Source organism: Hyperolius riggenbachi, chromosome 2 (assembly GCF_040937935.1).
Source record: "Hyperolius riggenbachi isolate aHypRig1 chromosome 2, aHypRig1.pri, whole genome shotgun sequence".
Classification (NCBI taxonomy): Eukaryota; Metazoa; Chordata; class Amphibia; order Anura; family Hyperoliidae; genus Hyperolius; species Hyperolius riggenbachi.
In genome coordinates, this window is record NC_090647.1 from 465942440 (window position 1) to 465968628 (window position 26189).

The 26189-nt window shown below is 42.0% G+C and overlaps 1 protein-coding gene across 1 annotated transcript in view; it reads left to right on the forward strand.

Moving 5' to 3' along the window:
• Window positions 1-14188: 14188 nt before the first annotated feature.
• LOC137544831 (myeloperoxidase-like) overlaps window positions 14189-26189 on the forward strand; it is a 42301-nt gene continuing 30300 nt past the window's right edge. The window contains exons 1-5 of the mRNA XM_068265923.1: window positions 14189-14470; window positions 14556-14632; window positions 17247-17340; window positions 20342-20517; window positions 23451-23571. Coding sequence (XP_068122024.1) covers window positions 14557-14632; window positions 17247-17340; window positions 20342-20517; window positions 23451-23571 — 467 coding nt within the window. The 5' untranslated portion in view covers window positions 14189-14470; window position 14556. The remainder of the gene's footprint in view (window positions 14471-14555; window positions 14633-17246; window positions 17341-20341; window positions 20518-23450; window positions 23572-26189) is intronic.

Below are 26189 nucleotides of genomic sequence, written 5' to 3' on the forward strand. Positions count from 1 at the left end.
CTTCCCAGCACATTAAAGCAAATAAAATGAATAGTGACAGTAAACACCATCTTACCAGCATATGAAACAAAAAAATTAAAAGATAGAAAAAATAAAAATAATTATTTTTTTTATTTTATTTGTATTATTATTATTTGTATTTATTTTTTTCTGTCTTTTCATTTTTTGTTTCATATGCTGGTAAGATGGTGTTTACTAACTATCACTATTCATTTTATTTGCTTTCATGTGCTGGGAAGATGGTTTTAAAAGCCACCATTTTCTTTAGCTTAGAATTAATGGTGCATGTAACCAGCCCAGTTAAAATAATGGTGCATGTTTGGGAATACCCATAATAATTACCGTGACATTTTTTTTTATTTATTTATACTGGTTACAAGTTTCAAACTTACAAAGAAGCACTTGAATAAATAGTTTGAATGTGATTTTTTAGGGTATTTTATATGATATCTAATATTATTAATCATACAATCATAATTGCAGGACAATTTAAGACAATCAGCTATTTTTTTTAACTGAATTTATTTGAAAAAGCACTATTCTTTAACATTAACCACTTGTGTAATTTGAGACAGATTATCTACGTCCTGCAGGACATCAGTTCCTGCCCAGGGACGTAGATAATTGTCTATTGAATCCGACGGCCGCGTTCTCGCAGCTGCCTGTTAGTGGGGTGATGAATGAATGGTAACCCTGCTTCCATTCATTGATCTAAGTCCTCGTGTCAATGATTGCCGGCATCAATGAGATGCCTGCGGTTATTATAACTAACGAAGTAGCACGTCCATGCATTATTTCCTGTTCGCGTACTTATAGTACGCAAATAGGAAATAATGCGTGAGGACATCTTGTGGCCAAATAGTAAAATTACACCTACATACATTTATTTTAATAAAAAGACCCACACATACATTTAAAATTGACCCCTTACCTCCCACACTATCCCATAATTACTCAAATAAAAATTTTGCATAAAAAAAATGACAATTAAAAAAAAATACATAAATAGTTACTTTAGGGACTGAACATTTTTAATATGTACAGTATGTCAAGACAGTATATTCATGTTAATTATGAAAATATGGGCTTGTAAATAGTGATGGTTGAAAAACTGAAAAAATGCACTAGGGAAATATTTGAAATGCTGCAATAATCGGGACTAATGGGCAAATAAAATGTGTGGGTTTTAATTACGATAGATTGTATTATTTTAAAACTATGATGGCTGAAAACTGAGAAATAATGAATAATAATTTTTTTCCCATTAAAATGCGTTTAGAATAAAAAAATTCTTAGAAAAACCAATTGGGGTCTCTGAATGGATTTTGTGTATGTGTTCTTTCACTCGAGAGCCGAATATTTCCTGAAGAAATTATGTTTCTTTTACAAAATGCATCAAGCTTACTGTATGCCCGGCCTTGAGATTCACCAGTGATATTTACATGTATATATAGGTCTAGTGTTTGATGGAGTATCTACTCCCAATTATTTAGACAACAACAGTATCCTACTATGTTTGTGGGTATGGGCATGTAATGTTTGTCACTTTGATGTTTGTAGTGGAGAACCAAGTTCTGTGTTCAAATAACTACATATGAAATGTCTTTTTATAGTGTGTTTTAATATGTCAAAACACAATTTAAAGGTTTATACTTATGGGGGCATGTGACCTTTCTTTTGACTGCCAATATTTAATCTTTCCCAGCTATACTCCCATATGACCGCCTTTTATAATTTAATTATGTAGAATGTTTTACCCAATGTCCTGAAGTCATACATTATGGGTTAACTTTTCTGGACACAGGGTGGAAGTGATATGCTGAAATAGAACAATCTGTTTGCTTTAGCATTGCCCTGACATTTATAGTAGCCGTCATTCTCTTACGTCTTGGGAAAGTTATTGTAAAGTCTAAGCAGCCCATAAAATTTATATTATACCATTTCCTTATTTCATTGCATAGAAAAAAATAGTTAAAAGTTAATGTCCAACATGTGGAAATGCTTATCATATCCCTACAATGAGGAAAATAACTGACCAAAATATTACCTATATTATAATAAAACTAGTAGACCCAGCCCGTTTAAAAACAGGCTCTAGGTCTACGGCCGCCGCCAGTGCGCATGCGCGCGCACGCAACCGCCGCTCCCGACTCGACCTCGTTCGCACGCCCCTGCCCACCTCGCTCGCCCGTCCAGCTCCCTGGTCCTAGCTGTCCGTTACTGTGCGAAGAGAAGAGCCAGATGGATGCCAAGGGACCTCCCGACCTACGGTGGGCTGGAGAAAGCCCCAGGTAAGTTCAGATTTTGAATTTAGTTACTGCTCGGAGTCCCTTTAACCACTTGCCGACCGCGCACTCATACCGCGCGTCGGCAAAGTGGCAGCTGTAGGACCAGCGACGCAGTTCTGCGTCGCCGGCTTCAGGCTAATTAATCAGGAAGCAGCCGCTCGCGCGAGCGGCTGCTTCCTGTCAATTCACGGCGGGGGGCTCCGTGAATAGCCTGCGGGCCGCCGATCGCGGCTCGCAGGCTAAATGTAAACACAAGCGGAAATAATCCGCTTTGTTTACATTGTACGGCGCTGCTGCGCAGCAGCGCCGTAAGGCAGATCGGCGATCCCCGGCCAATCAGCGGCCGGGGATCGCCGCCATGTGACGGGACAGCCTGTCACTGGCTGCACAGGATGGATAGCGTCCTGTGCAGCGCGGATCACCGGGGGGAAACAGGTAGGAGAGGGAGGGGAGGAATTCCGCAGCAGAGGGGGGCTTTGAGGTGCCCCCCCCCCGCAACACCCATCAGGCAGGAGCGATCAGACCCCCCCAGCACATCATCCCCCTAGTGGGGAAAAAAGGGGGGCAATCTGGTCGCTCTGCCTTCACCCTGATCTGTGCTGGGGGCTGCACAGCCCACCCAGCACAGATCAGCTAAAACAGCGCTGGTCCTTAAGGAGGGGTAAAGGGTGGGTCCTCAAGTGGTTAAAAGCACTTTGCAAAACAAGCAAAAATGTTAATGAAATTGTGACTTCATAAGCAAGCAACATCTTGATATACAGGCACAGAACTAAGCCGATGGTTCTTATCCGTTTGAAGCTGCAGGATTGTACTTAAAGTGTACCTAAGACAACAAAAAGAAATCATTTATTCATACCTGGATTTTTCTCCAGCCCCCTTCAAGCTGTTGGCTCCCTCGCCATCCTCCCGCAGTGCCTCAATCCTCCACTTTCCATCCCGGTAAAACCTTCAGTGCCCCTCGTTGGTGTGCCTTGTCACGCATTTGTAGTACACGGTGACTGAAGGATTTACCGGGACAGAAAGCAAAAGATCAAAGCGGCCCAGGAGGATGGCAAGAGAGTCAACTGCCTAATGGGGGCTGGATGAAGTGCCTGGTATGTATAAATTATTTCATTTTTGTTTCAGGTGTCCTTTCATCTGAATGTGGGGACTGTACAATGTCACATTTCCATCAAATCCGCAAAAGTAGGCAAAAGCAACTGTCATTGGATAAGTTCTTCGTTAAAGAGACACTGAAGCGAAAAAAAAAATATGATATAATGAATTGGTTGTGTACTATGAATAATTTCTAGAAGATTAGCAGCAAAGAAAATATTCTCATACTTTTATTTTCAGGTATATAGTGTTTTTTTAACATTGCATTATTCTATAATATATGCAGATTACACAACACTCAGCATTCAAAATGATTCTTTCAGAGCAGTCTGTGAAGTAATGACCTCTCCTCTAGCAGAGAAAAAGTAAACAGTTCACTTACAGTTGAGATAATAAAAGTCAGATAACAGCCCTCTCCACGACTAACTTAGTCGGAGAGCTTAATGGCTTGTTTGCATAGAGATAACAACTGGAGTTTCTCAACTCTTCCTGTACTGGAAACAATTAGACTGATGTATCTGATCTTAATGTTTTATTTCTTAGCTGTACTACACATACAAATCATATCATAATTTTTTTTCTCTTCAGTGTCTCTTTAAAGCCACACAAAAAAGGGTTGGGGCAAGCCAACAGATAGCAATGATTCTGTTAGTTATAGTGAAAGTCTTTTTTGACATTTTTACTTTATGCAGTACAGTACTTTGTATTAAATATTTTTCTATAAATGTTTTGGATTGTGTAACGAATCTACTGATTTTCTCTTAATGCAAACATCTTATATTTTACCCCACCTAGACTGTATCTACAATTCTGCCAGTTTTCCTGTATATGTGTACTTGGACAGCTCTGTGCTGGACGACAGACTGGTAACATGAGATAGAGATGTTTATTTGCACCCAACAGGATGTTCTACAAAGTTTTAAAAGCAGAAGTTCCTTGTTTGTGGCACAGAAATAATGCTGAAATCACTCTTTAACTGGCGGGAGTGCCATAGATCACATTTACTGTTGTATTTTATATCAGTGGTTGCAGTTAGGACATAGAGTTGCAAAATAACCACTGGGCACAGCAATTCATAACATATTTATATTTGCCTGTAACTACTGATTATGATCACAGGAACTGCTTCCATGCCAAATATGTATTCCCTGATGCCAAGACTATTACATAATATTATACAGTGTGAAAATTATATTGCTGTGGGTTTAATGCTGGCAATCCAAGAACGTATGCGTTTTCATCGCAGAATTAGAAAAGTAATAAGGCTTTGAAAAAATGAAATTCTAAGTGCAATGTGTGGTGGTAACCCAGAGCAACCAAACACAGCATATCAATAAAGTATTGCATGAAGTAAAGTAACACATAGCAACCCAAGTTTAGTGTGTGCTGGTAACCCATAGCAACCAGCAACAGCAAATAAAGTCTTTAAAGTGTTGTAAAGTAACACAACAACCTATAATGTATTACAAGATTACAGTATTTTTAGCATTTTTAATTCATGGTGCTACAGTTGATTTATAGTAAAGAAATAGTTTTGGTTTATCTCATTAAAATGAACCTGTAGCAAGAGATTCCTGTATTGCTTTGTGGAGTTTGGTTACTTTGATATGGATTTTCTTCAGTTTGGCACGCTAACTGTTAGCTTCTGTGCCAAATCCTGACTGATGATGATCCATTTTTGCCTTGTTAATGGAGTTCATCACAATTTGTAGGCTTCTACTTGTCCACCCACTTGACAGGTTGTAAATGGGATTAAAATATGGGAAGTTTCCAAGCCTCATGCTGGGTACACTCGATTCTCCTATCTTCCGCTCGTTTTTCTTATCATTTTTCACTCGCTTCTATAAGAAATCTGTTATAAACTGTTCTTATCACCTTGCTTCGACACCATCGTCTCACAGACTGTGAGATCACTTGACTCTCCACACAGCAAACAGGAAATAGACTTTCTCAGGCTTCTCCAATGTTTCCGTTATTTATTCAAGTCACAGAAGGACAGATAGATACAGTCATCATATCCTAGCTATGCAAATCTTCATGTTGCATTATAAGCTCATGATTAGACTCCCTACTGAAGTCTATCAGGTACCTTCTTCCTATCTACGTTACACTAAACTACCTATGTACATAGCATACATTATATCAGCTTACATAAAGGAATAACATGCTTAGAGGTCCAAGTCGGCCTTGCGAGCTAGTGCAGAAGGAAGAAGCAGAAGTGAGTTCTCCATCGCTCGCTCCAGATTTAATACCGGCTAGGAAAGAGTTAAATATGACATCATCTTCGCCACCCCCTATATCAGTCTATTGGTGGACCCACTCATGGTGTCATCATACCCGCCTACTCGATTAATAATCAATGAGACATTTGACATACATGCAGGAATGTGAATATTTACAAAACATGACTGATGTTTATTGTTCCAGGCCCAGGTCAGGGAGACCTGCGGCCTTGTTCAGAACAGCTTCTTGGTATGGTCTAGTTCTGCTGACAGAACTGCAGATTTTCTCTCTTCATAGAAAATCCCCTTAAAGGGCAGGTCTGCTCATCAAGCCTTTTTGACTAACTCAGTCCAAATAACTGAGGCCTACTTAAATTATAACAATCCCCCCTAAAACGGCTTGACCCGCAGATCCCAGCGTCTGAACCTCCCAGTACCTGGTTTCTTTCGTTTGTTTCACTTTTCGATGTTCGTGCTCACACAACTTCTCTGCTCTCGGTGGTTACCCCTGGAAGAGAGAGAGCAAGACCTCTTGGTCTTCCTGTAACCAGGCTCTCTGGGGAAGCCCTACTTCTAAGTCCCTCAATACCACATGCTCAGCATTTGCGTCACTTGCGTATCACTCACAAACTTGCATGACCACAGAAAAGTGAAACTCGTTTGGTTGTTACAAAACGGAGCAGTGCCAGGTGCCTTCTAAAAGAGCGCCTTTATACAATCAGCTCCTAGGTACTACTAAACCTATACCCGTAACCCTGTTTATCCCTTAATTTAAACTATTGGTTCAGTAGATTGTTTATGAGGCACCAATCTCTGGACCAGGTTAATTTATTTTACGTAATTTTAACCCGCAACCTCACCTGGACAATGATGCCTAAAGTTGTCATCCCCATCCAGACGACCAGTGGGTGTAGAAAGAACTTTGGAACTGCAGATGCCCCGTCCGAGTGTCCCTGGAACATCACCGGAACCTTTGTCCACCAGGGCAGACTGGAACTCACCTGCTCATTTTTGTGTTCTACCTCGTTAAGATCACCTGTATCATGGTGAAATCTTACCTCTAACTTAGTGTACTGTTTGTTTAACCTTTGTAACAAAATGTGGTCGTCTTGGATCAAACCCTGTTCCCCTTTGTCCCATGTCGGGTTCTCTTTCAGGACGGGAACTACCCGTGAAACTTTGACCTTCAGAGTTCTCTTAACAATTTGAGAAACAACGTCATCAAACCTGGATGACAGGATCCATATGGGATCTCCACTCACACAATATGTTCCCCTTGGAAACTCCCCCTTATCGGAACAATTATGAGAATATACCTTGAATGTATTACTAGACCTTATGCTAAAAAACCAAACCTTTCCTTCAGCCACCGGAACTATTGGTTTGGCTTCAGGGTGGATCTTTTGAATGGTAGCCTCGCATTCTGCGTTATTGAGCCTGCAGGCTTCTTCACTAAATTTGGCTTGCCTCGGCCAACGCAGATACTTCTGCAAGAATTGCCCGCATGAGGACAACTCTACTTGCTTCACCTCCCCGTCTAGCACCAAAAAAGGTTGACCTCTCAGGTCCTGGTGTAAGACACGGGTTGAGGTGGGAACTAAGGAAGTAGCGGTGCCTAAAGGAATGTTGCACCGTTTCCATTTGTTCACCCAAACATCTCGAAGCTGCCATGCAAAAGATCCTTCTCCAGAAAAATTAATATACCTCCCCTTGTCCAATCTCTCGCTGACAAAATATGTCCCCAGCTGTCCTGATTGGACCACTTCCCCCCTTATGTCCTGAGGCACACTATGTACCTGAGGTCGGGAAGACTGTACTCTCTGCAATCGTTCGATTAAGAGTACCTCTTCACTTACCCAACTCTCATGAGGATAAGCTGTTGCATATGGACTGTGTAATATCGTCCCCTGTTGTGACCCGTGTGGTGTGAATGGGGTTCCCTGTGTGGGCTTTCCCTCCCCCGGGACCGCTCTCCCCACCCTCTTTGTCACCTGGAAATGTGGCTTGATCTCGATTTTTACTTCTTGTTTCGAGAACCACCCACCCTCGGCTTTCCAGCCTTTACGTGTGTATAGTTGTTTCAGAGGCACTCTCTGTTGGTAGTTCCAGAGTGTGATGTTGTCCCCTGCGTCTCTCTGGTAAGAGAATTGACGCCTCCTGCTTGGTGCCTGAAATCCTTCCCTGCCTAGCTATACAGGCAGACGGGGCCGGGGCCGACGGAAAATGGTTTCTAGATATTCCACAGCAAAACAAGCGGAATAGACGGACACGGACTGTAAAGCTTATCAAGCTGAGACTGATAAGCTGGTGTGAGTAGTGTGTGGGAGCCGAGCACACTCGGGCACGGGCTGCAATTCGAGATAACCAGCGGCGACACTCGTGGATGTTAAACTTTGACTGACAGTGCACATCAGTCACAGCCTAAACCGGATCACAGGTGACTGGAAGGCTCCGAGGCCGGCTGGCAGCTGCCGCTGGAGATTGATCCGCTGAGCCAGTGTGGGTACACAGAGCTGACGCTCAGTAGTTCCAGGGATCCACTCAGTGTCGTGGAAAGTTGCCAAAAGCTGGTCGAATTCGCAGGCTTACACAGTCCTCTGATCAGGCAAGTATGTTTTACGTTGTTGTGTTGCATTATCTTTATTGTATGAGAGGAGGTTAATGTGTTAATGTGTATATTCTGTGTTAATTGCAGTGGGGAGGCTGCGGGCTTCTCATCTCTCCTGTGCGTGGTGGGAGGGGTGAGGAGAGGTGCAGCTCCGATGTAAATACAGAAAGTGTTGTCAGAGTTTATGTGCTTTGTTTTTTTTTCTTCGGATTCAAGTTTTCTGTGTTGCATATTTATGTGGTGGTTATCTCTGCATTTGTCTCAGGCATGTATTTGCTGGAAAGAAGTCGATTGGTTTTTTTTCTCTCTCCTCTCTTCTCTTCTCTCCCCGTCTCTACAGAGGCTGGGAAAAATGTCCAGATAGAGAAGGGGGGGGGGGGGTCCCCTGCAGCAGGAGGGGATAGAGAGGAGCGTAGTGGAAAAGTGTAGTGAGAGGTAAAGCTTATCTAGTTCCAGTCAGGGCTGATAAATGTTCTAAAAGTTATATAGGTTTAATGTTGTAGTCATGTCAGACTGATAAATGTTGTTCGTCTCAGTAATAGTGCTGTAATAGTTCTGAGTTATGGCTGAGATAAGCTGCAGATGAGTTGTGGAGAGAGGGGATAGAGGGAGAGAAGAGGAAAGCGAGTGTCTTTCTGTTTGTGAGATGTTCTGCACGTTTCTCGCATTTCCAGTCGGTGCTGCTGCTAACATGTTTTTTCAATGTCTGTATTGTGTTGAAGTTCTAGCTGGGATGTTAACAGTTAAAACAGTTACAGTGGTTTGGAGTCGTATAGCTCGCTCGGGCGGTTCTTAGTTATGTCTGTGATAGAGTGAGAAAGATTCCTACGTCTCTGGGGATCCGTATGTCTGATTGCAGTTCGGATTAGAGCTGAGACGTGAAGGAATGCTGAGGCTGATTTTTGTGCACTGTGGATAGATGCTGTGTGTAACGATGCATAAATTAAATGTATGTTCTATTTGAGTTTGCTCTCTCTCCTAGGTCTATAGGAACGAGAGGCTGCTATGGGAGCAGCCATTTTGGCTGGCAGTCCAGGACTCAAAATGGCGGCAGTGGAGAGAGCCCGCCCCCGTGAGTCATGGCCCCCACACGTCATGGCAGGGGGGAGGAGGGGCTGGGGGATCCACGTCACGTCAGGCTGTGCTCGCGGCTCCGGGCAGAGCAGCTGAAAGGGAGGGGGGTAGAAATACAGAGACATTCTCCTGTGTGTCTCGGTTCTCAAAGTATTTCCCCAGAGTTTTTCCCTGGGTCCATGGACAGGAATGCCAGAATAGGAAGTGTTTCCCAGCTCGGTGCAGGGACACACGGAGCAGTACAGATCAGAAATGGGTCTGTACTGTGTTGCTTATGGGATTATTCCTGTAAGTGAGGCACCTTAATGGGTGGTGCAGCATGAGTTCCCAATAGAAGGAAAGGGGGACAGCGCATCAAAGGGGGTGCCGGAGTTGGAAAAAAGGGAGTTGACCAATTCGGGTTTCCGTCGCCGCCTCTGCAGAGCGGTAACGTTTTTTCCGGTTTTGTCGTGAACAGGGCCAGAGCTGGACTGAGAGGTCTATGCTGGGCTGGAGCTGTTTTTGTGTGCGTTTTTTTTTCGGCCACTGATTGGTCAAATATGTTTTTTCCAGCTCCTATCAATTATAGCACAAAGAACAAGGACTGACAGCAGTTCATGGGGCAATTATACAGATGATAGAATTGCCGTTTACAGAGTGACAGTGTATCAGTACGGTGTTTGCCATGTGACTACCTACCAAGTGGGCATTCAGGGATCTGCATACAGGCATGTGACGCTGGTATGCTTAGCCCTGCACCCTGTGTAGTTTAAGTGTAAAGTGCTCCTTCCTACAGGGAGGCAGCCGTTTTTTTTGTGAAGTCTGGGGGTGGTGGCACGGCAAACATTGATCAGAGGGTACAACACACAGAACTTCTAGCAGAGCTGGTATCGCGATGAAGTTCTAGACAAGTAAATGCGATAATGAGTAAGAGCATTGCAGGCTCACCTGCAAAGCAGCATCAGGTGTGGCATCCGTAATCTGTGCATGCGACGGCCGCGCATGGACAGATAAGGGGGGATGTGGAGTGAGCTGCAATGGGGTGAGAGCTTCCAAAGGTGAAGCGAGCTTCCATAGGTGAAGTCCGCGGGAGCATATCTTAAACAGGTAAGTACTGAGGATAGTACTGAGGTAGGGGGGTGCAGTTTAACTCCAATCTACCAATAAGAACAGTTTATAACAAAATCGAGCGCAGAATCGATTGGAAGGAATATCGGACATGACGGGAATTATCTATCGGATCCATCTATCGAGTGAAAAAACGTAACGTGCGTAACCAGCACAAGGTACAACATTTCAGTGTTATAATCTCTTACCCATTTTTTATCACCTTTACCTTGTGACATTGTGCTCCATTATGATGGAAAATACATAGATCGTCTCCAAATTGTGCCTGGACTGTTGGGAAAAGTTACTGTTGGAGGACATTTTGATATCATTCTTTATTCATGGCAGTGTTCTTGGTCAGAATTGGGAGTGATCTCATCCCCTTGAATAAGAAGCAGCACAACACATGGATTTTCTCAGGAGGCTTCTCTTTTGGCAGAACATGGGACTCATGGTAGCATTCTCCTTTCCATTCCTCAGGTCAATCAGTTTTCCAGATGACCAAGCACTCTGATGAAGCTGCACCATCCTTCTTTTGTCCAAACCTTGAACTTCTTGAAAAAATTCAGTCTGTCCTTGATTTTTTTTTTTTTTGCAAAGCAATGGCTTCTTTGTTGCTCTTCCTCACACAAGGCCATCACCCACAATTCTTATCTTCGCTGTACAATACATGCAGATGCACTCACATATACTTTTTGCCGGTATTGAGAAAGCTGAACTGGTAGTAATATTATTCTGTAGCTAACTCCTCAGGAGGAGATTGTCCTGGCATTTGTTAGACACTGTTGGACATTTTGAAGCATTCTTTATGACAACTGAACTCTCACTGTAAAGTGATTGATGATCAAGTAAATGGTTTTACAGGCTGGTAAATGGTTCTTTCAGGTAAAATATTATTATCAACAATGTCCTTGCATGTGAGGCCATTTTGTTGTAAAGTAATGATGGCTACATGTGTCATTTGGAAGTATTCATGACCTGGAGATGAGCAGGGGAAGATCCACCGAGCGGTCTGACGTGTCGCAGCAACGACGCCACTTTCAAAGAGTCCAAGTCCCGGTTCATTCCAGGACTAAGTATTCCGCTCATAACTATTGCTGACGCACATTTTTTTATAAATGCTGTTTCATCCTGGGGTTCACTAGTAGTGATGTAGCGAACACAACATTTTTAGCTCGCGAACCTCGAAAGTGAATTTCCGCAAATGTTTATGAACAGGCGAATCTTGCGAACTGCCATAGACTTCAATTGGCAGGTGAACTTTAAAACCTACAGGGACTGTTTCTGGCCACAAAAGTGATGGAAAAGTTGTTTCAAGGGGCCTAATACCTGGACCATGGCATGCCAGAGGGGGATCAATGGGAAAAGTCCCACCAAACATTACGTAGTTGATGCAGAGTCGTGTTTTTAATCTCTAAACGGCAGAAATCACAGTACATCCTTAAATTTATGAAATTAAGTGCTTTAAAACATCCGGTGTTCGTACACAATAATAAGGTAGTGTAAGGTTTAGGCCCGCTTCACACTGACAGAGGAAATGACGCATTTAACGCACTGCAAACAACTGCAAAGAGCTTTAGTGGTAACGTCAGGTGAGCAAATCATTGTTTTTACTAATTGACACCTCCAGGAGATAAATGTTAGTCCTCTTGGTGGCATCTTTGTGTAGTGGTGTGTAGTGGCCGCCGTGCTTTTTTAAATGTTTCTAGTTTTAATGACAGTTAAAGGAATACTTAGGGGGGTCGGGGGTAAATGAGTTTAATTTACCAGTGGCTTTTAATGGTCCCCCGCAGACATCCTGTGCCCGTGCAGCCACTCACTGATGCTCTTTTTTTGGTTGCAAAATTACCTCCAGTGATAATTACCAAATTTTTTGAGTATTCACTAAAATATGTGTGATTGCGCACACGATAATTTAGGATGAAAATGATTGAGAATTTCAAACAAGTGGTAATTTGGTTGGTAATTTTCACACCCTTCATTGCCGCATGCAGTACCATAAATCATTGTGATTAGTAGGGATGATCAATGAGATGCAAATTGTTCCGAAATTATGCAATTTTTATGAAAATGTATGCAGTTTAAAAATCAACCAATCAATTTAAACCCAGGTTTAAATTGATTGGTCCATTTTCAAGCTGCATACAGTTGCATAGCAAAAATTGCATACATTTGCACCAACTCAGAACAATTTGCATATCTGTGATCATCCCTAGTGATTAGAGCCTTTGTATATCATTGTATAGCATTGTGTATATTATTGATAATTTTTGGAAATGAAATAAGTATTTTTGACCTTTTCACAATAAACTCAGGGATGCTATCCTTTTTGGACCTCTTTGGGGTACTGGTGTTGTGCATACATTGTTGTGGTTCACTTCAGCACACTGATCTAGTTCAGATGTTGCAAATTCACTGTCTTTTATATCCTGGAAACAGGCTCAAGACATAAAATTCTGTTTTAGAAATAGAGGATATGAGTACAAACTATTAAATACAGCCTTAAGGTCGGTCAGATAAAAGTCTTTGGAAAATTAAAGATCACAGACCAATTTTACCCCCTTCCATGTAGTATAAGAGCATACTCTACACAGTCTATTCACTGGAGCTGAACTCCTCATCAGATAAAAATCTTTGCAAGATGCTGCACACAAAGATGCTGTACACATTCAACAGATCAGTATCTGCAAAAGATCAGTTCCTGCAAAAGATCCATTCCTGCAAAATGTATTCATAGTCTATGATATCTGCAGATCTCATACACACCTTGTTTAATGGACATTTATCTGCAGATCAGATCAACCAGGATGCATCTTCAGTTCGGCAGATAATTGTCTGATCTGCAGATGAATGTCTGTTAAACAAGGTGTGTATGATGATCTGCAGATATCATAGACTTTGAATGCATTTTGCAGGAACGGATCTTTTTCAGGAACAGATCTTTTGCAGATACTGATCTGTTGCATGTGTACAGCATCTTTGTTTACAGCATTTTGCAAATATTTTTATCTGATGGAGAGTTCAGCTCCATAGAATAGACTGTGTAGGTATGGCTCTCATACTACATGGAAGGGGGTAAAATTGGTCTGTGATCTTTACCCGTCCCCTCAGGGTAGTTTTAATATGTCGCTCTCTGTTGACTGGAAAAAGGGAATAGACTCCTCCACCAAATGGTGGACTTGACATAACTGATATCAAGGAAACAGAGGTGCCAAAAGGATGAAACAATGTTCAAATATAATTTGGAGTACACTAATAAAATACATTTTGATCATTGATATACGTATCCGCGCCTGTATATGTATCAGCTGCTGTATGGACCAGGCAATTCCTCCAAAACCCAATCTTAAAAATACAGTCAAAATGTCCACAGCGCTCAATAAAAATTGTGACTCTTTAATTAATATGATAATTCATAAAATACAGTGATTGACCTCATATCAATTAGCCTGAGGTCAATCACTGTATTTTATGAATTATCATATTAATTAAAGAGTCACAATTTTTATTGAGCGCTGTGGACATTTTGACTACATTTTGATCATGCTTATCGTGTTGAATCATCACTGGGAAGGTGAGTACCTCTTCCCCTTATTTTATATTTGCACATTGTTTTATCCTTTTGGCGCCTCTGTTTCCTTGATATCAGTCAATAAAGAGGAAGTTTTATTATGGATGTGATGCCAAAGGTGATTTTTGTTCTTATGACCAGTACATGATTTTAATCAGAGACGGTGATTGGTCCATCTGTGCAAATAGTCTGGTGACTATTTCAAATAACATGGAAGGCGATTAAAGGAAAGCATGGTGAACTTTTTTGTCTTCTATTATTATAGTATATATAATCTTCTATGTATAGTATCTAGCTCCCATCTATCTGTTTTGATCAGTCCACTCTAGAAAATAAAGTAAACCGTTTATCTTCAGAATGATGGCTTGTGTTGAAAACAAGCAGATGCTTCCTGTGTCATAATTCTTGTTCCTGAAGAGAAGCAGCAGAACTTCCTATCTGGAGTCTTCCTCTGTGCTTGTGTCATCCTGCTGATGACTATAAATAGATGGAATGCAATTCCTCCATGGTGACATGGGCTGCTGAGGTGAGTGATGTTTAGATCCCCCATCACTTGTATTCACCTGATGTTGTTTGATGATAGCGACTATTTATTTATTTACATTCTGCAGAATGGCGTCTCTGCTCTCCAGTATTTGGATCCTGCTGCTACTTGGACTAATTCGTTCAAGTACTTCATCTTACTATGGTAAGTAGTGACGAGCACAAACTTCACATGGTCGCAATTTTGCATTAAAATCCTCAATTACGAGGCGAAATTGTAATGCGAAATTTTGGGGAAAATAGTACCGGTAATTAATTTTGTCTGTAACTGCAATCAGGAACCGTGATTTAGCATTTTTGCATAATTCTGAAGTTAATTCGTGCTGATTTAGCGGTTAATAGCACAGCTATTGGCACCAAAATTCCTACATATGTTAAGAAGAAGAATGGATACACGTCAAAAAGAATTTTTTTAAAAAAACCTTGTAGTTTTTTGAGAAAATCGATTTTAAAAATGCAAAGGAAAAATGTTTTTTTTTAACTCAGAAAAATGAGTTTTAAAACCATTTTTCCTTTTCATTTTTATTATGGATTTTTTTTTTTTACTTGTACCCACTATTCTCCTTAACATATGTAGCAATTTTGTTGACAATAGCTTGTATGGGGGCTTTGCTATTACAATACAATACAATACAATAACATTTGTAAAGCGCTTTTCTCCCATAGGACTCAAAGCGCATAGCTGTGTCTCAGATTAATACAGGGTTGCAGGCTGGGTTGTGTTTCAGAGGAGACAGTCAGATGTTCATGAATGCCAGACTGAAGAGGTAGGTTTTCAGTTTAGACTTAAATGCTTCCAGGGATGGAGCTGTCCTGATTGGGTGTGGCAGGGAGTTCCAAAGTGTAGGGGCAGCATGACAAAAGGCTCTGTCTCCAAAGGTTTTGAGGTGGACTCTGGGGGTGACTAAGGTGTTACGTCCTTTTGATCTAAGATTGTGGGGGGTGTGATGCAGTTGCAACAAGTCCTTCAAGTATCCAGGGCCCAGATTGTGCAAGGATTTGAATGTCAGCAATCTTAAACAGAATTCTCCATTTTATCGGTAGCCAGTGGAGTGAGCACAGGGTTGGTATTATGTGGCAGTGGTGGGGTTGGCTCGTTAACAGCCTTGTAGCGGCATTCTGTACTAATTGCAGGCGGCGTAAGTCTTTCTTATGCAGGCCTGTGTAAAGGACGTGGCAGTAGTCTAACCATGATGTGACGAAGGCATGGACTAGGGTTGGAAGATCCTCTGAAGGAATTAGGTGTTTAATCCTTGCAATATTCCTTAGATGAAAGAAGGAATGTTTTACAACAGCTGAGATTTGATTCCTGAAGCTTAATTTCCCATCAATCAGTACTCCCAGGCTGCGCACACAGTCTGAGTTGTTCAGGTCTGAGCTCCCTATCCTTAGCGGTGATGGTTGAGACTGGGGCTGCTTTGCCTTTGAGTTTAACTGCTAAAGTCGGCACTAGATTGCATGAAAATAACACAAAAAAGATGTGAAATTACAAATGAATTATATGAAATCAATTGAATTTACAAACTGAAATTCCATATGGGCGTAATTGTCATATTTTGTGCAATCATAATTAGCTGATTACGATCATCAATAATGGAAAGTGGCCTTGGGGTTGATTCATTAAACTTCTCATGAAGTATCTCACCTTACTTGTTTTTATTTCATTTATAAAGAGAGATAATTCATGAGATAACTAGATAAGGATCAATAACTCATAAGATAAACAGATAGGCAAAACCCTATTCAATTAACTAACTTTTCTCCAAAATTTTCTCCCAGATATTTTTTTTCACATCTTATCAATAAAATACATTTCACGCCCCCAACAAGAACGAATATACCTAAAGCTGGTTTGGTATTTCTTTTGTTTATCTACTTTTTTTATTTAATATACTTTTTAGTAATTTTTCAGTTTTAAAATGAAGAAAAACTACTTTGTAGTAAAGATAAAAAATGATCTCCTGGGAGAATAAGTCAGGAGAAATGTTCAATGCATATGGGCCAAGAGCGATAATCTATATCAATGAAATGTGTTGGCATTTTATAAATCAATAATATTATTTAATAATGAGTTAACAGGGAAAAGGGCCTATATTCAAAGAATTTTTCTTCGTAGTTTTCTACCGGGATATAAATGTTATTGTTATATACAAAATAACTTTTTATGCTTATCAAATTGAAAAATACTTAAAAGCAGGTAAAAAAGTAAAATTGCTGCGCGCCCCGTGTGCAATGCAAGTTTTATTGGACCTTTGTGAATCAAGCCCAAAAAGAGATAAATGGTGAGTTAAGACAAATAAGGAGAAATAAAGGTTCAGGTATGACAGATCAGAAAAGATAAATTGTTAAAGTCAAGATAAGGAGATGATAAACCAATAGTCAACACTGAAAAATAAAGATAAATCATGAGTGAAGACAGAAAAGGTTAGCTAAATCTTGAACTAAGGGCCCGTTCTCACTTGGGCAATTAGTAGGTGATCCCCGCTTATCGCCAAAGCGATTCGAATATAAACATAATGGCAGTGATCTCACTGCTGCGATTGCCGCTGACTGCGGGTGTGTCCCGGTTAGCGGCAATCGCAAAACGTGTTTCCTGCAGCATTTTACCGCGATTCTGGAGCGATCCCGATACAATGCTTAAAAAGCGCTGATCGCGATAGCCTGGAATTGCTCGAGTGTACAGTGATTTTACCGCAATGTTTCCACATTATATCTGTTTCAGTACATTGTTAGCTACAACTTAACGTCTTATTTTCTAGATGGAGTTGAGGAACTGGACAATGACCTCATTCTAAATTGTGCAGAAGAAGCCAAACAACTGGTAGACACAGCCTATAAAACTACACGCCTCATGTGAGAATCACATACTGTACATATTTATCTCTATAAAGTACTTTAACAAATATAGTGGTGAAGAGCAAAAGGTTGTTTATTGAACTTCTTTTATGGATTTTTCCTCATCTTAAAGCACAGGTATCGAACTCCAGGCCTGGAGGGCCAGATCCATGTCAGTGTTTAGGATGGACTGAGAAAGAGAAGAATGTGTTCCACCTGATGGACCACACCTTTCCTGATTCAGACCCATCAATTCATTTGAGCGGTGTCAAAAATGTGTGAGGACCTCGGCCCTCGAAGTACCAGTTTGACATCCCTGTTTTAAAGGGACCCTTAGCTGTCAATAAAAAGGAAATTTGGGCTTACCTGGGGCTTCCTCCAGCCCTCATAAGCCGCGACTTTGGCCTGAAGTGCATGCCCTCGGCGCACACGTTGTGCGTCATTCAGTCTTAGAGAACTGTGCATGGGCAGGAATCTCACGCTGGCCAGCGTGAAAGTGCCTAGCGTGCATGGGGGGGTTGCGCATGGGTGATTAACAGGGCCGTCAGGGGGGCCGGGAGAGGAGCCAGGCAAACAGCGGGGGACCGCGCGGCCTACAAAGTTCATTTTTATTGACAGCTCAGGATTCTTTTAAACAAAATAAAAAGATTTCAGCACCTAGTGTTCACATAGAGATGAAATATGTAAACAGTGCTTAAAGCAAACCTGTGGTGAGAAAAATTAGAAGTTAAATTTCAAAAAATGTATCTAAAAGAAATTAAAAGAGGGATGATCCGGAGGCCTCTCTGATCCTCGTCTGACCCACTGCCACTCCCCGTGACCCTCTTCTACTTTGCAGCTGTTCCCCCCTCTGTGTATGAGCACAGACACACTGCGCAGGCGCAAACACGGCTGCGCAGTGGGCACAGAGCCACTCATGAACAAAGCAAAAAGCCAAGTGGATTGGACCATGGCCATGAGAACATATGTTGTTGAATATTTTCAGAGGGTCCCGGTGCTGGAACTGTGAAGTCGAGGAGGATGGGGGGAGCCTCACAGGTACACTTTTAAAATAGCATGAGAATAGCAGGAGCTGGCCCATGACCACAACAAAGGATATTAAGTACCTTTTTATGCTAAAAAAAAAAGCAAAACGTAGTTGTGGACTCTTTGCTGGGATTTTCTTTTTGGCTTACATTCTATGTTGTATCTTTGTACTTATTCTTCTTCTTCATCCTTTTTTAATCTCTTATTATATCTTCTATCTATCTATCTATCTATCTATCTATCTATCTATCTATATCTTATAATATCCTCTGTCAGTCAGGGCTAGTGATGAATTGTAGAAATTAGATTAATTACATTTCCATTTAATTTCAATGAAAACTATGTTTTTATCATAAAATTCAAATTCAGCACCATTGTCCTAGGGTTCCCCTAGCCCAGGGGTGTCAAACTCTTTCAAGGGGCTAATTTTTAAACCCTTGTCTAAGTCGCTCATCAAATTGTTAATAAGAGTTAACATTTAATGAACAGTCTCAAACTAAATGGTGTAACTATAGCCACTGTGGAAGTCCTGCTCCTCCCCTCCTGCAGAGTAGAGCAGTGAAGAAGTTTAAAATTTCCCTACTCCAGTGCTGCTTCAGGTCTCTTCTGATCTACTGACAGCCACAGGCTCTATACTGCACACCTCTGTATGTCATGTGATCGGAAGATGGAGATATAGGGCTCGATTTACAAAACGGTGCTAACTTTAGCACTGGCCCTTAGCACCTCTAAACTGAGTGTAAATGTGAGAAGTAGTGATCGTGCGCAAAGTACCGCGTGCAACGTTTTGCGCGTGCACTGCACAGAGCGCAGGGCGCTCCGCGCGAAGTGCCCACTAAAGCCTATGGGACTTAGCGCGCGCAAAACTTTGCGCGCGGTACTTAGCGCGCGATCTGATTGAGAAAACCGGTGCTAACCTACTTAGCACCCTGGTTAGCACGCCTAAAGACTTTAGACGTGCTAAGTAGGTTAGCACCGCATAGTAAATCAAGCCCATGGAAGCATAGAGCGGGCAGATGCTGGGAAGAACAGAAGAAACCTGATACATTAAGCTTGATTCACTAAAGGGTGCTAAGTGTTAGCACGCCAGTGAAAAGACCCTTAGCATGTGCAAAGGCACTTTGCACGCGCTAATACTCACGCAAAAGTTGAATCATGCAAAGTTTAGCGATGCGCAGTGCGCACCGGTGTAGGAGGACCTCTGCCATTAAAGGACTGGTTTGACATCCCTGGCTTACAATGATGCACATTTAAATCCCTTGAGGGCCACATAAAATGGCAAGGAGGCCCTCCTCACCATTGTATGTGGCCCTCGAGGGCTTTCGGCCCACGGACCTCGAGATGAACTCTCATGCTCCAGGCCAACTACAAAAATATTCTTATGGCTCTTATTCCCCATAACTTTTCACCCTAAAACCTAGGTTCTCCACACGTGGCAAGCGTACCCTAAGGCATGCGTACATTGCATTCAGGGGTACTTAAACTTGTTGCAATTAATTAATTATACCCGTAGTACATTTTTTAAGACTTAAAAAATGTAAAATCAGATATAAACATGAAAAAGTATTGGCCATGTGGTGTGCTTGTACTTCATGACCCCATCTCATATGTCTGACTCTGATGTCATGTAAATGAGACGGGGTCAGGGGGTACAGGTGCCCAGGCGATGAAGAGAAGACACTGGAGGAGGGGAGGGACACATTACATGGGGAGTGGTGGAGGTGGCTGTGAAGATGGCTGTGTGGTGTAGATTCCCAATAGATTTCATGCTGAAATCTATTGGAAATCAGTGTGCAGTGTGTGGGCAGTAAAAGATCCCTCTCTGATCAGATTCGATATTAGAGGAATCTATCAGATGGTCTATCTGGTGGCCATCGAGTAATGTAAGGTCGGCGTTAGCATATACACAGATAAAGGCTGACTAAGCACTAGGACGAAGGGATGCCTCAGCATAAACCCATTGCTGTGCATGTTGCTTTTCTTCACTGCACAGACTGAAGGAACGCCTGAGGAAGAAGGATGTAAGTGCTCGGGATCTCATGGCTTACTTCAAGCAACCAGTGGCGGGAAGCCGAAACTACATCCGTGCAGCCGATTATATGGGGACGACTCTGCAGCTCTTGTCTGAGAAGGTCAAATACTTTAGTGACAGGCCATTCAATATTTCTGGTAAGTATGTCATCTGTATGGCACTCTGCTTTAGAACCAGGGAACACAGTGTCCTATGCAGTGTCTTATGGTGCCCATACATGGTACAATTTTTTTCATTTTTTGGGGATGAGATAATTTCGTTTGTTCTGTTAGATCGAATGTACAGATTTTTCCAACATGTCCGATTGGATTTTTACTCAAAAAACTGGACAATAGTTTGTTTTTCTTGATCCCAAAAAATATTTTCGGCTGTCATTCGATTCGATCGTTTCGGTCGAATAAACGGGAAAATCAAATGTTTTTATTGTACAGGGTATGGGCAGCATAAGAATGGTGTCCTTATTTGCTCCATTTCATTCCATAATTCTATAAAAAGGTGTTATATTGTTTTTTTTAATTATAAAAATATGAAAGAGGAACTGTAGTGACATATAGTAGAATGCAGAAAATTATTTAGGATAACCACTTCTACGAAAATTTTCCTGGTTTCAGCATCAGAAACACTTCTATATATGGCTGTATATTGGTATGTAGCCCTGCCCTCCTAGTGATGCTTAGCCTAGGCTGTTTAGCTATGCGGAATTCTCTTCCTAGAGCATCCTGTGAGACCAGGCATTATTTTTACTGGCTTGGGAATTCTCAGTAAAGGAACGTTTCGCAGGACTAAAGATGTCACCACCTGGGATACATTCAGGAAAGTAAATCGGGATAAGGAATATTTTATAATGGGCAAACACTGGCTAAATAACTTATAATTTAATTTTGTATATAAAAAAAATAAGTATTTTTATTCATTATGTTTTTTTTTTTCACTTCAGTTCCTCTTTAAGAGCAATACAACTACACACAGTAAATGTGTGTTTTAAACATACATATCAACTCTGGCTATGTTGGGCACAATTAGTTAATTATTACAAATATCATTGAAGTAGCGTATTAGATCATGTTAGCCATTAGAAAAAGCAGGAAGATAACACACTGTATTGTTAACTTGAAAAGAAGAAAAAGTGTTTGGTCAATAGACCTTCTTCAGACTCTAGCTAGATCCTTCCTACGAGAGTCTGAAGAAGGTCTATTGGCTGAAAACTTTCTCTTTGAATATTTTAAAGTTACCCAATAAATGGTATCATCCAGAATCAAAACAAGTACTGTACATGCCTTTCGTAAGCTAGCCATTCATCTAACGATGATGGGTAGATTCGACCAAGAGACAAATCTCTCTCTAATCCAATCTGATTAGAGAGAGATCTGTCGGCTGCCCATATACTGCAGTCTGATTCCCTATCAATTTCATGCTGAAATTCATCTGGAATCGGCCTTGTGCCCAACATCTTCCGCCTAGCCGCCCCCCCCCCCCAATGCCCCCCAACTATATACATAACATGTGCTATATACATAACCTGCCCGCCGCTGGCTCTGGCACACTGCTTGCTCCATACATGCACCCCACGTGGCTGCCGATGTACACGTGTATGCGTGTGACGTCACACATGTGCCCCCATTACTACGGCAACCCCACGGGGCGCATGTATGGAGCAAGGAGTGTGCCCGGAGCCAGCGGAGGACAAGTGCCGGCCAGAACTTCACATGCGCAATTCGCAATCATTTGGTGCCACTTGGGGAAACTTCCACATTTTGGTATTTGATTTGAAGATCCCGCTGAGTAATTTGAGGACCAGGGACAGTGAGCAGGAGGGACAGAGAGCAACACTTAGGAGCATGTCATCTAGCCCACCATTGGGGGGGGGGGGGTGTTGGTTCAGAGATACCCACAAACACTGTACACACTGTGTAACATCTATGCCACAATGCTAGCATAATTCAATGCACATTCTGCACGCTACTATGTGTATGTTACTTCGTACAGCATATAGATTGCTATGGTAATGCCCTCTTTAATGCACGTTATCTAGAAATCCACTGAAGAAAGTGTGCTAGCATAATGTGATCCATTACAAGCAGGGCCGGATTTACAACTCAGAGGCCTGCAGGCACAGGTGTTCTGGCGCCCTAAACCCCACCCCTGATACAGACCACACCCCCAAGTAAAAGTAATCTGAACTCTAATCCCTGCCTTATGTCACTAACCGTCCTTAGAAGTTTACAGTCTAATCACTGTCTCATATCATCCTTAGTGACATGAGGCAGGGATTAGACTGTAAGATCCTGAGGTCAGTGATCTGAGGAGGAGGGGCCACCTCTCCCACATAAGGTGCCTATAGACACGTGCCTGCAGTGCCTTATGAAAAATCCGCCCTGATTACAATACAAGGCAGAGATGTGACCATCACGGCAGGATCATATACAAGGCAACCTAGGCAGTTGCCTGGGGCCTAATTGTTGTCAAGGTGCCCAGCTGCCACCTTCTCTGACCCTCTACTACCTCAGATTACTAAAATTAACATAAGGGGGAGGCTACGCCACTACTACTTTGCTTAGTGCGCCATTTCATCTTAATCGATCTCTGGTGACCATGCCCATACAACAGCAACGCACATAGGGCTTGATTCACTAAAGTGGGGTAACTGCTATCACAACAGTTATCACGCGAGCTGCCGTGCGCAAAGGTTTGCATGCGAAACAGCGTTACTTCGCGTGATAAGCGAAGGTTTGCACACAATCACGTGCGCGTTTCACGTGAAAAGCGCACGTGATCGAGCACAAACCTTCGCTTATCACGCAAAGTAACGCTGTTTGTGCGCAAACCTTTGTGCGTGGCAGCTCGCATAACTGCTGTGATAGCGGTTATCACACTTTAGTGAAGCAAGCCCATAGTGTGAACACGCCCTGAGTCTATATTTAAGCTCTACAATCCTTTATGTGCATGAGTCACCAGGGTGCTACATGTGGCAAACTGTCTCTTCTTAGACAACCAGCAGAGATTGTATTTTTTTTACCATAACATTAGATTTTCAGATTTTTTTTTTTTTTGTAAAAACCTCTCCTGTTAGATGTACTGACCAGGGGACAGATGGACACGATTTCTAAGATCTCCGGCTGTGAAGCGCAATACCGTCCTATGGCCTGTCAGGACAGCCCTTATCGCACCATAACTGGCTCCTGCAATAACAGGTGAGAAACGTGGAACACCTAAATATTCCAGCAAACCGTGCCAGAATTGTATCCAAATTGTTGTAAATAACGTGGTGCAAGCTGCAATCTTTGCCTGGACCATAGTGAGGGATGCTGCCTGTTCTTCCTCTACTTCCCCTCTGTTCCTAAAATGATCTCTATTATTTTGGGTGACGACAATTGAAAGTGTGTTCATAGCTCTTTTTCCTTTTTTTGCTACTTAAAGGACCAACCCAGTGAAAAAAGTAAGCAGTTAAAACCTGACAGAACCGACAGGTTTTGGACTAGTCCATTTCCTCATGGGGGATTCTCAGGGTTTTCTTTGTTTTCAAAAGCATTTCCTGAACGGCAGTGAGCAGGGAGGCTGGCTGGTATCTTACTATTTTGTCAGTTAAACTGCTGTTCAGGAAATGAAATCACTTAGAATCCCCCATGAGGAGATGGACAAGTCCAAATCCTGTCGTTTCTGTAAGATTTTAACTACTTACTTTTTTTGCTGGAGTGGCCCTTTAAACAGCAATCTCTGTATCCTGAGTTATATATTACAAGGGTTGTTTTTTTTTTGTTTTTTTTTACAAATATTATTTCAGTTTTCGCACCTTGATTTATAATCAGAGATAAAAAAAGACCTGAAAAATAAAACCAATAAGGAAAGCTGATTCACGTCCACCACACCAATAAAAATGTGCCTTTACCAGATCACTAAAGGCTCGTATACACATTGCCAAGGCAAGTGTTCAGTGCAGCACTTTTTTTCCCACAATGTCACCCTAACAATTGTTAAGGATGATATTAATAGTGTGCCTATTTGGTGCTTAACTACTTGAGGACTTCAGTGGTAAACCCCCCTAAAGACCAGGGCAATTTTAACTAAATGGGCCACTGCAGCTTTAAGGCATAGCTGCAGGCCCGTACAACTCAGCACACAAGTGATTCCCCCCCCCCCCCCCTTTTCTCCTCACCAACAGAGCTCTCTGTTGGTGGGGTCTGATCAGTGTTTGTTTGTTTTTTTATATAAATATTTATGTTTATATTTTTAATAAAATGTCCTATTTGTTTATTTATACTCCCCCTGCTCCCTCCCTTCCTCCCCCCAGCCAGCCAATGACGCTTCAGCCTATGAGATCCGATCGCTCTCTTGTGTGACAGGGGGACGCCCGTGTCACACGGCTGTCCCCAGTACAGCGCTGCTGCCGATCGCAGCGCTGTACTCAGTAGAAAGACGGCGGTTTCTCCGTCTAACAGTCACCGCTGCTCGGAGACTGAAGGCGGGGTGGAGCTCCGCCCCCCAAGCAGGAGATGCGTGCAATCTCCTGCAAACTGCATCCCCAGGACTTGACGCCAATTGGCGTTAGGCGGTCTTGAAGTAGTAGACAAGACAAATAACATTTATATTGCGCTTTTCTCCTTGCGGACTCAAAGCGCCAGAGCAGAGCAGCAGCCACTAGGGCGCGCTCTATTGGCAGTAGCAATGTAAGGGAGACTTGCCAAAGGTCTCCTACTGAATTAGTGCTGGCTTACTGAACAGGCAGAGCCGAGATTCGAACCCTGGTCTCCAGTGTCAGAGGCAGAGCCCTTAACCATTACACCATCAGCCAACTGCACCACTTTTGCAAAAATTGTAAAATGCATGTGTAGAAAATGTACAATTGTTCCAAAGTAAAATGCACTATAAATGTATTTTTTTCCTGTGTCACAATGAGTTGCTAAAATCTGACAGGTCTGAAGGGTTTTGGACTAGTCCATGTCCTCATGGAGGATTCTATGGGTTTTCTTTATTTTTAAAAGCACTCACTAAATGGCAGTTGTTAAAGAGACACTGAAGCGAAAAAACAATTATGATATAATGATTTGTATGTGTAGTACAGCTAAGAGACAGAACATTAGCAGCAGAGACACAAGTCTAATATTGTTTCCAGTAAAGGAAGAGCTAAGAAACTCCAGTTGTTATCTACGCAAATCAGCCATTCAGCTCCACGACTTTCAAATTTGCAGAGAACTCTGCCAGACACTTGAGATAATAAGCTTTAAGGCCTAGTGCACACCAAAGCGGTTCGACTGCGTTTTGCGATCTGCTTGCGGATGTGGAAACACTTGGGTAATGTATTTCAATGGGCTGGTGCACACCAGAGCGGGAGGCGTTTTGCAGAAACGCATACTCACGGGCTGCTGCAGATTTTGGATTGCGGAGGTGTTTCTGCCTCCAATGCAAAGTGTAGGAAAAACGCAAACCGCTCTAAAAAAACGGCAGTTCAGAGCTGTTTTGCAGGAATTTTTGTTACAGAAGCTGTTCAGTAACAGCTTTACTGTAACAATATATGAAATCTACTACACCAAAAACGCTTCCCAAAACCGCAAAATGCTAGCTGAAACGCTACAGAAAAATAAGAAAAAGCGTTTCAAAATCTGCTAGCATTTTTCGGATCTGCTAGCGGTTTTTGGTGTGCACCAGGCCTAAAAGACAGTATCTTTTTTTTCCCTCTGCAGGCAAGATTTTACAGAGAAGGCTAGTGAACTTTTGAACCCATTTAGACAGTAGTGGGGAAACTGCAAATATTAGAGAATGATGCAATGTTATAAAAACACTATATAACTGAAAATAAAAATATTAGAATATT